The 12,685-nt window shown below is 43.3% G+C and overlaps 1 protein-coding gene across 1 annotated transcript in view; it reads right to left on the bottom strand.

The window, feature by feature from the left end:
• The window catches only part of DERA (deoxyribose-phosphate aldolase), a 116,778-nt gene extending 115,460 nt beyond the window's left edge, over positions 1-1,318 (bottom strand). The window contains exon 1 of the mRNA XM_006052373.4: positions 1,027-1,318. Coding sequence (XP_006052435.4) covers positions 1,027-1,303 — 277 coding nt within the window. The 5' untranslated portion in view covers positions 1,304-1,318. The remainder of the gene's footprint in view (positions 1-1,026) is intronic.
• Positions 1,319-12,685: the final 11,367 nt, after the last annotated feature.

Below are 12,685 nucleotides of genomic sequence, written 5' to 3'. Positions count from 1 at the left end.
CAAAGCACTTTATGAGACAAGTGCTACTATTATAACCATTTAACAGATTAAGAAATTTAAGCAGAGTAAGTTATTTGCCCAAAGTCACACAGCTAAAGTGAAGATTCAGAATACAGATAAGCAAGCTATCATACTTAAACTAAGATCCCTAACCTTTGGCTCCATCATGGTTTTGCTATGTCTGAATTACAAATTTTTCACATTCAGGAAAATCAAAACTAGGTTTTCTTGCCAGAAATATTTGATAATATCAATGAAATGAAATAAATGGCAAAATAATCCAAGCATTTTTAGAAATCATTGTACCTATAAAATCATACAATTTCCATTAAGTTATATAATCCAAGGACGGACTATATAGTGCCAGGTGGCGCTAGTGGTAAAGAATCCGCCTCACAATGCAAGAAAATTTAAGAGATGCAGGTTCAATCCCTGGGTCGGGAAAATCCCCCGGAGGAGGAAATAGCAACCCACTCCAGTACTCTTGTCTGGAGAATCCCATGGACACAGGAGCCTACAATCAGCAGTGTCACGGAGTCGGACACGACTGAAGTGACTTAGCATACAGCACATAGTCCAGAGACCTGACAACTTTTTCAACAGTAAGACCACTCTGGACCTAGAGCTGTGCCAACAATAACCCATGGAAAGCCAGCATTAAATAGCGCAAGGTAATTCTGTTAATACGGAACGAAGGTTTTCATCTGGTTTGTTTGCGGGTCTTGGGGTTTTTTGGTTACTGCTGTTGTTCTTTGCAACCAGGTGAACGAATGAGCTGAAAGATCAAAGTCGAATCCCTTCCGATTACTTTCTCCGATTATAAATATAAGGCTCGTGAGTCAAGACTTGCAGGGTCCACGTGCCCAAGGGTTGAATCTCCTGGGTTGCTGCCCCCACGCCTGCGCCACCCGACCGGTCTAGCACTCGCCTCCGAAACCCCTGGCCAGGGCACCAGGCGCCGCAAGGCTGGAGGAAGCAAGGGATCGAGAGCAATGGAGAGGAGAGGGAGCGATTGCGGGCCCTTACCGAGCTCCGTGCCCTGCTGGTGCGCCGACATGTCGAAGAGGCCGCAGCACAGCTGGCTCCGGGAGCCCGCCTCTGTACGGCCCTTCCTCCTTCCTCCAGCTCCTGCTTCGCCCCACCCCTGCTTCGCCACGCCACGCCCCTCTTCCGCCAGGCCACGCCCATCTGAGGGCGGAACCACTGAACACCCCCGGATGCCTGGAACGTGACTCCCTTGACTGAAGAGAAAATCGCACCGCCTAGCCTCCTCGGTCCTCTCCGCCAGGCGCGGAACTCCCATACTAACTCCCGCAAATCAGGCTGCGAGAACTCGTCGCCAAATACTTCAGTTACCGACTGCACTGAACAAAAAGCATTTTGAAACTTTTCCCTGATTACAAAACAAGACAGGAGAAGCTCTTCCCAGTTACTGTTAGCAGAGCTCTGCGGCCGCACACCTGAAAGGGCATCGGTGGTCCCCGAACTTTTTAAGGGCCACCAAACTGCACGCCAGAGTCCCCCAAGTCCTGTGACTTCTAACCTAGGCTTCCTGAAAAGAAGCAGCTCTGTGGCCTGAGAAACAGGGGGCTTAGGAATGGGTCTCAGCTTTGCTCTGAAAGCGGTTAAGTGTGACACTGGCCATAACTGCCTTTTTAAGCTTCGTTTTCCTCATCTGTAAGAAAGCACCTTGACAACATCTTGGAGCTCTAAAACTCTATTCTGTGAAATTTTTTAGCCTTTTTTTGACCTGGAGGTTTAAGTTAACTGGAGTAACTCAGCACAGACTATTGACGAACTCCGTACTCCCCATCAGAGATAGCTTCACTCTGATGTAAAAGGGAAAACTTAGTTACAGTTTGTTTACCATGAGCCAGTTACTAGGCCAGGTACTTTCAGAGAAATGATAGCAATGGAGTCTCAGAACAATCCTGCCAAGCATGTACTATATTCTCCATTGTTGTACATAGAAACATCAAAGTTATGAACAGAGAGATCCTGGCGTAGTGGAAACTGTATGTGTGCTCAGTCCTGTCCGACTCTTTCCAACCTCATGTATTGTAGCCAACCAGGCTCCTCTGTCCATGGAATTTTCCAAGCAATAATATTGGAGTGGGTTGCCATTTCCTTTTCCAGGGAATCTTCTCCACCCACGTCTCTTGCGTTGCCTGCACTGGCAGGCAGATTCTTTACCAGCTGAGCCACCCGGCAAGACCAGTGGAAAGTGAGCAAACTTCAAATGGGTCCAATTCCTTAATACACCAGTAATTCCATCTAATGACTAGCTGATTCTAAGAATGTTCAGATCAGATCAGATCAGTCGCTCAGTCGTGTCCGACTCTTTGTGACCCCAGGAATCGCAGCACACCAGGACTCCCTGTCCATCACCAACTCCCAGAGTTCACTCAGACTCACATCCATTGAGTAAGTGATGCCATCCAGCCATCTCATCCTCTGTCGTCCCCTTCTCCTCTTGCCCCCAATCCCTCCCAGCATCAGAGTCTTTTCCAATGAGTCAACTCTTCGCATGAGGTGGCCAAAGTACTGGAGTTTCAGCTTTAGCGTCATTCCCTCCAAAGAAATCCCAGGGCTGATCTCCTTCAGAATGGACTGGTTGGATCTCCTTGCAGTCCAAGGGACTCGCAAGAGTCTTCTCCAACACCACAGTTCAAAAGCATCAATTCTTTGGCACTCAGCCTTCTTCACAGTCCAACTCTCACATCCGTACATGACCACAGGAAAAACCATAGCCTTGACTAGATGAACCTTTGTTGGCAAAGTAATGTCTTTGCTTTTGAATATGCTATCTAGGTTGGTCATAACTTTCCTTCCAAGGAGTAAGCGTCTTTTAATTTCATGGCTGCAGTCACCATCTGTAGTGATTTTGGAGCCCAGAAAAACAAAGTCTGACACTGTTTCCATTGTTTCTCCATCTATTTCCCATGAAGTGATGGGACCGGATGCCATGATCTTAGTTTTCTGAATGTTGAGCTTTAAGCCAACTTTTTCACTCTCCTCTTTCACTTTCATCAAGAGGCTTTTGAGTTCCTCTTCACTTTCTGCCATAAGGGGTGGTGTCATCTGCATATCTGAGGTTATTGATATTTCTCCCAGCAATCTTGATTCCAGCTTGTGCTTCTTCCAGTCCAGCGTTTCTCATGATGTACTCTGCATAGAAGTTAAATAAGTAGGGTGACAATATACAGCCTTGACGTACTCCTTTTCCTATTTGGAACCAGTCTGTTGTTCCATGTCCAGTTCTAACTGTTGCTTCCTGACTTGCATACAAATTTCTCAAGAGGCAGATCAGGTGGTCTGGTATTCCCATCTCTTTCAGAATTTTCCACAGTTTATTGTGATCCACACAGTCAAAGGCTTTGGCATAGTCAATAAAGCAGAAATAGATGCTTTTCTGGAACTCTCTTGCTTTTTCCATGATCCAGCGGATGTTGGCAATTTGATCTCTGGTTCCTCTGCCTTTTCTAAAACCAGCTTGAACATCAGGAAGTTCACGGTTCACATATTGCTGAAGCCTGGCTTGGAGTATTTTGAGCATTACTTTACTAGCGTGTGAGATGAATGCAATTGTGCGGTAGTTTGAGCATTCTTTGGCATTGCCTTTCTTTGGGATTGGAATGAAAACTGACCTTTTCCAGTCCTGTGGCCACTGCTGAGTTTTAAACACAGATGATCAAAACAGATTTGACTTGCAAAGTTGTATGTGTGTAAAGCAGTAATACAATAGACATTATGGCATATAGTAGGGGCTCAACAAGTGGAAGCTGCTAATGTTATTGTCAGCTTCATGCAGTAACTATAGGTTTCATAGGAAAAGTAATTCCAGTTTTTCCCTGTACATGGAACTGCCTCTCATCCTTGTCAGCCCAAAGCCATTGCTGAACATTTTGGATGTGTCTACATCCCATTCAGACATAAAAGAGAATTTTTAAAATTTTCTATTTATTTCATTTTTTGGTTGCCATAGATCTGTATTATTGTCACCCTGCTTATTTAACTTCTATGCAGAGTACATCATGAGAAACGCTGGGCTGGATGAAGCACAAGCTGGAATCAAGATTGCCAGGAGAAATATCAATAACCTCAGATACACAGATGACACCACCCTTATGGCAGAAAGTGAAGAAGAACTAAAGAGCCTCTTGATGAAAGTGAAAGAGGCTTTCTTTTTTAAGCCAAGAAGTTGGCTTAAAGCTCAAAATTCAGAAAACAAAGATCACAGCAGCCAGTCCCATCACTTCATGTCAAATAAATGGGGAAACAGTGGTAGACTTTATTGTGGGGGGCTCCCAAATCACTGCAGATGGTGACTGTAGCCATGAAATTAAAAGACGCTTACTCCTTGGAAGGAAAGTTATGACCAATCTAGACAGTTTGTTAAAAAGCAGAGACATTACTTTGCCAACAAAGGTCCATCTAGTCAAGGCTATGGTTTTTCCAGTAGTCATGTATGGATGTGAGTTGGACTGCGAAGAAAGCTGAGCGCCAAAGAATTGATGGTTTTGAAGTATGGTGCTGGAGAAGACTCTTGAGAGTCCCTTGGACTGCAAGGAGATCCAACCAGTCTATCCTAAGGGAGATCAGTTCAGAGTGTTCATTGGAAGGACTGATGTTGAAGCTGAAAGTCCAATACTTTGGCCACCTGATGCGAAGAGCTGACTCATTTGAAAAGACCCTGATGCTGGGAAAGATTGAGGGCAGGAGGAGAAGGGGACGACAGAGGATGAGATGGTTGGATGGCATCACCGACTCAATGGACATGGGTTTGGGTAAACTCCAGGAGTTGGTGATGGACAGGAAGGCCAGGCGTGCTGCAGTCCATGGGGTCACAAAGAGTCGGACACGACTGAGCGACTGAACTGAACTGAACTGAGGTCTTTGTTGCTGTGCATGGACTTTCTCTAGTTGTAGCAAGCAGGAGCTACTCTTCTTTCTGATATGCGCACTTCTCATCGCACTGGCTTCTCTTGTTGCAGAGCACAGGCATGAGGCACGCAGGCTTCAGTAGCTGCAGCACACAGCCTTCAGTATTTCTGGTGCATGGGCTTAGCTGTTCCATGGCCTATGGGATCTTCCCTGACCAGGGATCAAACCCATTTCTCCTACACTGGCAGGCAGATTCTTAACCACTAGACCACCAGGTAAGTCCTGTATAATAGTATTTTACCTATTTTTATCTTCACCTTGAAAGCCCGGAGCTGGCCTAGCACTCAAAGCTAGACCACTGCGTTCCCCAGTAGAATATAATACAGTTTTACAGAACACCAACATCAGCCAAGGCCACTGGACCCATGATAAATTAACAAAAACAAGATCACTTGTAATCATCAGTTCAGTGCAGTCGCACAGTTGTGTCCTACTCTTTGGGACCCCATGGACTGCAGCACGCTAGGCTTCCCTGTCCATCATCAACTCCCGAAGTTTACTCAAACTTATGTCCATTGAGTCATTGGTGCCATCCAACCATCTCATCCTCTGTTGTCCCCTTCTTCTCCTGCCTTCAATCTCTCCCAGCATTAGGGTCTTTTCAAATGAGTTGGTTCTTCACATCAGGTGGCCAAAGTATTGCAGTTTCAGCTTCAGCATCTGTCCTGCCAATGAATATTCAGGACTGATTTCCTTTAGAATGGACTGGTAGGATCTCCTTGCAGTCCAAGGGACTTTCAAGGTCTTCTCCAACACCACAGTTCAGAAGCATCAATTCTTCGGCACACAGCTTTCTTTATAGTCCAACTCTCACATCTACACATGACTACTGGTAAAACCATTAACTTTGACTAGACGGACCTTTGTCAGTGAAGTAATGTCTCTGCTTTTTAATATGCCATCTAGGTTGGTCATAGCTTTTCTTTCAAGGAGCAAGCGTCTTTTAATTTCATGGCTGCAGTCACCATCTGCAGTGATTTTGGAACCCCCAAAAATAGTCTGTCACCGTTTCCATTGTTTCCCCATCTATTTCCCATGAAGTGATGGGACCGGATGCCATGATTTTAGTTTTCTGAATGTAGCATTTTAAGCCAACTTTTTCACTCTCCTCTTTCACTTTCATCAAGAGGCTCTTTAGTTCTTCGTTTTCTGCCATAAGGTTGGTGTCATCTGGTATCTGAGGTTATTGATATTTCTCCCAGCAATCTTGATTCGTTTGTGCTTCATGCAGCCTGGCATTTTGCATGATGTACTCTGCATATACGTTAAATAAGTTAAATAAGGGCAGGGAAACCTAGGGTGCTGCAGTCCATGGGGTCGCAAAGAGTCGGACATGACTGAGCAACTGAACTGAACTGAACCTGGAATTAATCTATACAGTTTGACTGTATCTTAAATTGGCAGCATTCAGAGATAGTGGGGATACAATGCAAAAAGTGAGATTTTTAAAAATTGTGTATTTATTTATTTTTGGCTATTTTGGGTTTTCACGGCTGCATGGGCTTTTCTCTAGTTGCAGAGAGTGGGGGCTACTCTGTAGCTGCCGTGCATGGGTTTCTCATTGCAGTGACTTCTCTTGTTGTGGAGCACGGGCTCTAGGACGCACAGGCTTGAGCTGATGCGGCAAGCGGGCTCAGTAGTTTCCGCTCTCACATTTAGTTGCTGAGGCATGTGGGATCTTCCCAGATCAGGGATCGGACCCATGTCTTCTGCATTGGCAGGTGGATTCTTTACCACTGGGCCAGCAGGGAAGTGCAGGGTTTGTTTTTTTCTCTAATGGGGAAATGTTGCTAAATTTCACTCTGTGGATTTCAGTTCTACATTTTTTGCCTTCTGAAACTGATGAGGCATCCATCCTAAGGTAAGGCCTCTCAGATCCGTGGGCCACCACTGCTATGTTGGACTCTCCCAAAAGATTTTTCCTAAAGCAGATTCTAGGCTTCACCACAGCCTTACTGAATCATAATCTCTAGGACCGTGAAATCTGTATTTTTTTAAAAAGTTCCTCAGATGATGTTTACGCAAGCAAAGTGCAAAGAATCACTGGCCTAGAGGCAGAGAGTAAACCATGCATGCTAATCTGGAGCTCTGGCCCAAACTGTCCTTTACAAGGGTAAAACTGTCTTTATTGTATTCTTTTAACCCATGCAAATTTTGCATGCCATTCCTTTTTGTGGCTATGGGAATATATATATTTTTTTTTGCTACCCCAGGTCTCTGTTGCTGAGTGCAAACTTTCTCTAATTGCAGCAAGTGGGTGGGGCTCCTCTCTAGTTGCAGTGCGTGGGCTTCTTATCGCAGTGGCTTCTTTCATTCCCGAGCATGGAATCTAGAGCACAGGCCCAGTAGTTGTGGTGCATAGGTTTAGCTGCCCCGAGGTGCGTGAGGTCTTTCGGGACCAAGAATCAAACCCATGTCCTTTGCATTGATAGGCAAACTCCAATTATTGGACCACCAGGGAAATCCATGTTATGTTTTTAATAAAAATTTCGAGTTGTCAGATAAATTACTTTTCTCCCAGCTCTCCCACTTCTGACTCCTTCCATTAAAATTAAAGCTCTAAGAATATGTTCTGTTTACCTTGAAACCTTTAGAACCTACCTGACCTGGGAGATAGGAGTAATCCAAATGTTAAGGGTCAAAGGGCATGAATTAGTTGTGTTTGCTTAGTCACACATGTAGGCCTAGTAGAATATTTGTTAGATGAATGATTATTTATTACGGTTTGTGCTACTTTCTTATACTGCCCACTGTTTTAACAAGTCCAATATTCAACTGCAGTCTCCATGACTTCTTAGAGCAGTCATTCACTCATTCCTAAGGTAAAAATTCACTTAGACTGTGGATTGTCAATAGTATTTCTAAATCAGATGGGGGAAACTAGAAACAGGGAGGGTTGGGAAAGAGTATGAATATTAGAACTGAAATATTTCAGAACTGTAGAGTGACTTCTAGAGCTTCTAATTCCTACTTCATGGTGAAATAAGAAGAAATTCCCAGGTGGTCCACTGGTTAGGACTCTGTACTATCACTGCTGAGGGCCAAGGTTCAATCCTTGGTCAGAAAACTAAGATCCCACAAGCAGTGTGGCATGGCCTAAAATAAAAAAAGAATTATATTGTCTTTTTTATGAAGCTAAATTTATTCAGTTTAAGGAATAGCCCTTTATTCTGAGACTCTGCCCTTCACTACCAACTAGGATTTCAAAATGTCTTTTCTTTCATGAAGATTATGGTGGTAGGTGATGTTTTAATACTCACTTGGCAAAATTAGAAGCAGACCATTTTATCTTCTCATTGACATCCACTCCCCATCTTTTTCATCTATTTTTCCAACAAATCCCAAAGTTAGGAGGGATCACTGATAGAATAAATACATAATATTGGGGCTTCCCAGGTGGCACAGTGGTAAAGAATCCTGCTGCCAGTGCAGGAGACACAGGTTTGATCCTTGGGTCAGGAAAATCCCCTGGAGGAAATGGCAACTCATTCCAGTATTCTTGGCTGGAAAATCCCATGGACAGAGGAGTCTGTTCTCTGTAGCCTGTCCAGGGCTAGTCCACGGGGTCACAGAGTCAGACACCACTGAGAAACTGAGCATGTACCCACTAGGTTATATTAAGTGCTTCCTACGAGTTAAGCCCTCTCCATCAATTATTTGATCTCTTCCCCCCTAGGTAAATCTATGTGTGAAAACTGTCATCTCCTTTTATAGATAAAGAAACTGAGGATCAAAGAGATTAGTCTATAATTGATAGAAGATGATTCAAACCCAGACAGTATAACTCACAGAAACATACTTACTGTTCCTATTTCTCTGAAGCCAAACTCATTAGACAAGTCATTTAACCTCTGAAATGAAGTTTCCCATATGCATAATGGAGATATTACCTATCTCATGGGTTTATTGGAGAAATTAAACAGCAACAATATTTTAAAACTTAAGTGGAAAATCTAACATAAGGCACTTTAAATAAATACTGTTTCCACACACATCTGTGAACTTAAACCAGTTGTTTCCACTTGACCAAGTTCCATTCTCTCATTAATTACATCAAGTGGTTCAGCCTATAAAGTACTGTTACTGTCCTTTAGCTGGCATTTAGATGCATACTTTGGCCTTGTTTACTCAAGTAGATTTGTTAGATGTCTCATTTGTTTCTTCAGGAACTCTATTGATTTTAAACTCACACTTGTCTAGGTGATACTATGTCACACTGGCAATTGTGCACTCTTATAGCTCAGCAAAGCTAGGCCTATCTGAGAATGTTTGTGTTCCAGCAATTCTTTTCCTTCAGGAATCTCCCCTAGGGTTCAGTAACATATAGTAATCCAACAGAATCACTGTCTGAAAATATTCAGGTGTGGAACATAAGGGTCCTAATAAAGAAATATTTTCCCTTGGTCTGCATTTTCAATTCACCATTTTATTGTTGCTCTGTCCTGAAAAGTTACATCCATTTGCCTCCACCTTGGTCTCAAAGAGGAACAGGCAGCTAAGTTAATAATTCCACTGAATTTGAACTATTAAAAAATGTAATCTGTAAATTATTTTGTAGCCATTAAAATGAATGCGTTGCAACTACCCTGGCAGTCCAGTGGGTAAGACTCTGAGTTTCCAGTGCAACGGGCTCAGGTTCCAGCCCTGGTCAGAGAACTAAGATAACACATACTGTGTGGCCAAAAAAAAAAAAAAAAATGTGTTTAACTTTATTGACTGACATGAAATATTCTTGAGAATTGACTGTACTCAATCCTGGTCTCTTAGGAAAAAACCTCTAAATGACACTAAAACTGAGAAGCAATGATATATAGGATAAATTATTAAAAATTAGGCAGGATTTGAGCTATAATGTGATTAGGATGTGGAGAGAAAGCTGCAGAGGAAGAATGGAATGGGAAGCAGAGTGGAGATGGGGAGACTTATCAAATGAGCTGAAATCCTTGTAGGTGATTGAATCTCAGGTCAGCTGAAGCTATACGTGAACTCACTGGAGAGAGGCATGTGCCTGCCATATCTGACTTTCAGTGGATAGAAAGGTCTGCTCCATGGGGGACAGGTGAAAAATCGTCTCCCTGGTCTGGTGCGATTTGATGCTTGTTTAGGGACTTATTTCAACATCTTCGAGAGCACTTTCAACATACCAGCCACCTTTCTAAGCAAAGCAGAATTGGTGAAGACAAAAAAAAAAGACAAGATTATTTCAGATAGCAGAAAGATCAAATAGGACAAAATAGCAAGTGAAGAGGACTTGACACCTGAATCACAAGAAAGGGCCAGCCATGCAAATATTTAAGTAAGAGTGGCCCAAGTAGCAGAAATAGCAAGCAAGCCAAGTCAAAGGCCTTGTGAGGGACTTTCCTGGTGGTCTGGTAGTTAAGACTTCGCCTTCCAATGCAGGGCGTGCAGGTTCAATTCGTGATTGGGGAGCGAAGATTCCACATGCCTTGTGGTCAAAAAATCAAAACATAAAGCAGAAGCAATATTGTAACATATCTGATAAAGACTTTAAAAATGATCCAACATCAAAAACAAAAATCTTGAAAAAAAGGGGGGGGGGGGCAGTGTTGAGAAATGAAGCCACTATGGCTAAAGCAAGTACAAACAAGGGAAAAAATGAAGTCACAGATGGCAGTGGTCAGAAAATAGTAAAAATATGGTATAAGAGGACGATACTATGGATTTAAACAAGACAGTCACGCAGCCTCTTCAAATCCTCAAGTAATTAGCTTTCCTGTGTAGAGGAAGGGTAGGATGAGGGCAAGGTGAGGGAGTAGGGATAAAAGGGGAACAGTCAGGCACTAAAACAGTCCACATGGGAATAGCCTGGCCTAGGGTGGTAACAGTGGAGATGAGGCAAGTAGACTCACAAGAACCCACAGGACTTACACGGAGACTAACAGACTCATCCTTCTTTACGTCTTTCAGCTTGAAGAAGTATTAGGCAGTGCCCATGAGTGGAATGGGTAACAGGTTGAGGGGAAATAGGTTTGGTTGAGAAATTAAGATTTGTTTTCCACAGGTAAACCTGAGATACTTACTAACGTGGAGCAGCAACTGTGACATTAAATTCTGACGCTCAGGGCCGCAGGCAGGATATAGAATTTGAAAGATTTCGGAAGAGACTGAATCCTACATTTTCTCTTTGGAGACCAGAGCTAGAAAGTACAGACCAGACCTGAGGTCAAGCATAAGAGAAGGAGCTGGCAGATTACAGAAGCAGTCAAAAAGATGTAAGGAAAATCACAAGTGTGATAGAAGTTTCACAAAGTCAAAAAAAAAAAAAAACAAAACCTTCAAAAACAAGTAAGACAACTGAATGTTGCTAAAGGTTTAGTTATGGGGGCTTCCCAGGTGGCTCAGCGGTAAAGAATCTGCCTGCCAATGCAGGAGATGCGGGATCAATCCCTGGGTCAGGAGGATCCCCTGGAGAAGGAAATGGCAACCCATTCCAGTATTCTTGCCTGGGAAATCCCATGGCCAGAGGAGCCTGGAAGGCTACAGCCCATAAGATCAACAAAGAGTCTGACATGACTGAGCGACTAAATAGCAGCAGCAAAGCTTTCATTAAGATCAAAACAGAAAGGAACCACTGAGTTAGAAACACGCAGGACACTGGAGGCTTTGACAGATACAATTTTAAAATACAAACTTGAACTTTTTGCTAAAATAAGTTCTACTACAGGGTTCTACCATAATAAAGTGTGGTAAGCAGAGTAATGGCCCACTAAAGATGTCCATATCCTAACCTCTGAAACTTTCTGTTTCTTACATGCCAAAAGGGACTTTGCAGCTGGGATTAAGAATCTTGAACTGACATGGGCCCAGTGTAATCACAAATGTCTTTGCCATGAAAGAGGGCTGCAGGAGACTCAGAGATTTGAAGATGCTGCGTTGTTGGCTTTGACGATGGAGGAAGGGACCATGAACCAAGCAATGCCGGGGTCCTCTGGAAGCTGGAAAAAGCAAGCAAAGATTCTCTCCTACCAGAAGGAACACAGTTCTGCCAACATCTGCCAACATCAGCTCAGTGAGACTCATTTCAACCTTCTGATGGCCTCGACCATCAGGTGAGTTTGTGTTGTTTCAAGCCACAAACCCGTGATGTTTGTTACAGCAGCAATAGAAAACCAAGACACAAAGGATACCGAACACTGGCTGTTCCCACAGCCTGCCAGGTGGCTTGTATACTTAGCATGTACAAGGCCACCAAGAAAAACAAGGGTACCCCTCAGAGCTAGTCAAGTCCCTAAAAACATATCCTCTGTTGTTAAAACAAAAGTAGCTAATGATCAACTCTATTAATCTGGCAAAAGCTAAAATCTACAATGACTCAACTGGATGATCAGAATCTAATAACCTAAGAACTTGACAGTTTATACAATACAATCAACCAGAGATCTGACCAACATGAACACTGTAATTACACAAGTATAAGCTATGGTATGAGAGTTCCAAGGCCCAAAATTCAACTTACAACTTTTTTTAACTGGAGGATATTGGCTTTACAATGTTGTGTTGGTTTCTGCCGTACAACATTAATCAGTCACAAGTATACATATATCCCCTCCCTCCCACCTTCCCACTCCACTCCTCTAGGTCATCAGAGCACCGACATGAGAGCTGAGCTCCCAGAACTATACAGTAACTTCCTGCTAGCTATCTACTTTACATATGGTAATGCACATTTCCATGCTACTCTGTCAGTTCATCCCACCCTCTCATTCCCCTAAAGCATCTG

Source organism: Bubalus bubalis, chromosome 4 (assembly GCF_019923935.1).
Source record: "Bubalus bubalis isolate 160015118507 breed Murrah chromosome 4, NDDB_SH_1, whole genome shotgun sequence".
In the NCBI taxonomy this organism is placed as follows: domain Eukaryota; kingdom Metazoa; phylum Chordata; class Mammalia; order Artiodactyla; family Bovidae; genus Bubalus; species Bubalus bubalis.
The sequence above is the reverse complement of the archived record's forward strand: the minus strand, read 5'-3'. Positions and strand labels throughout refer to the sequence as shown.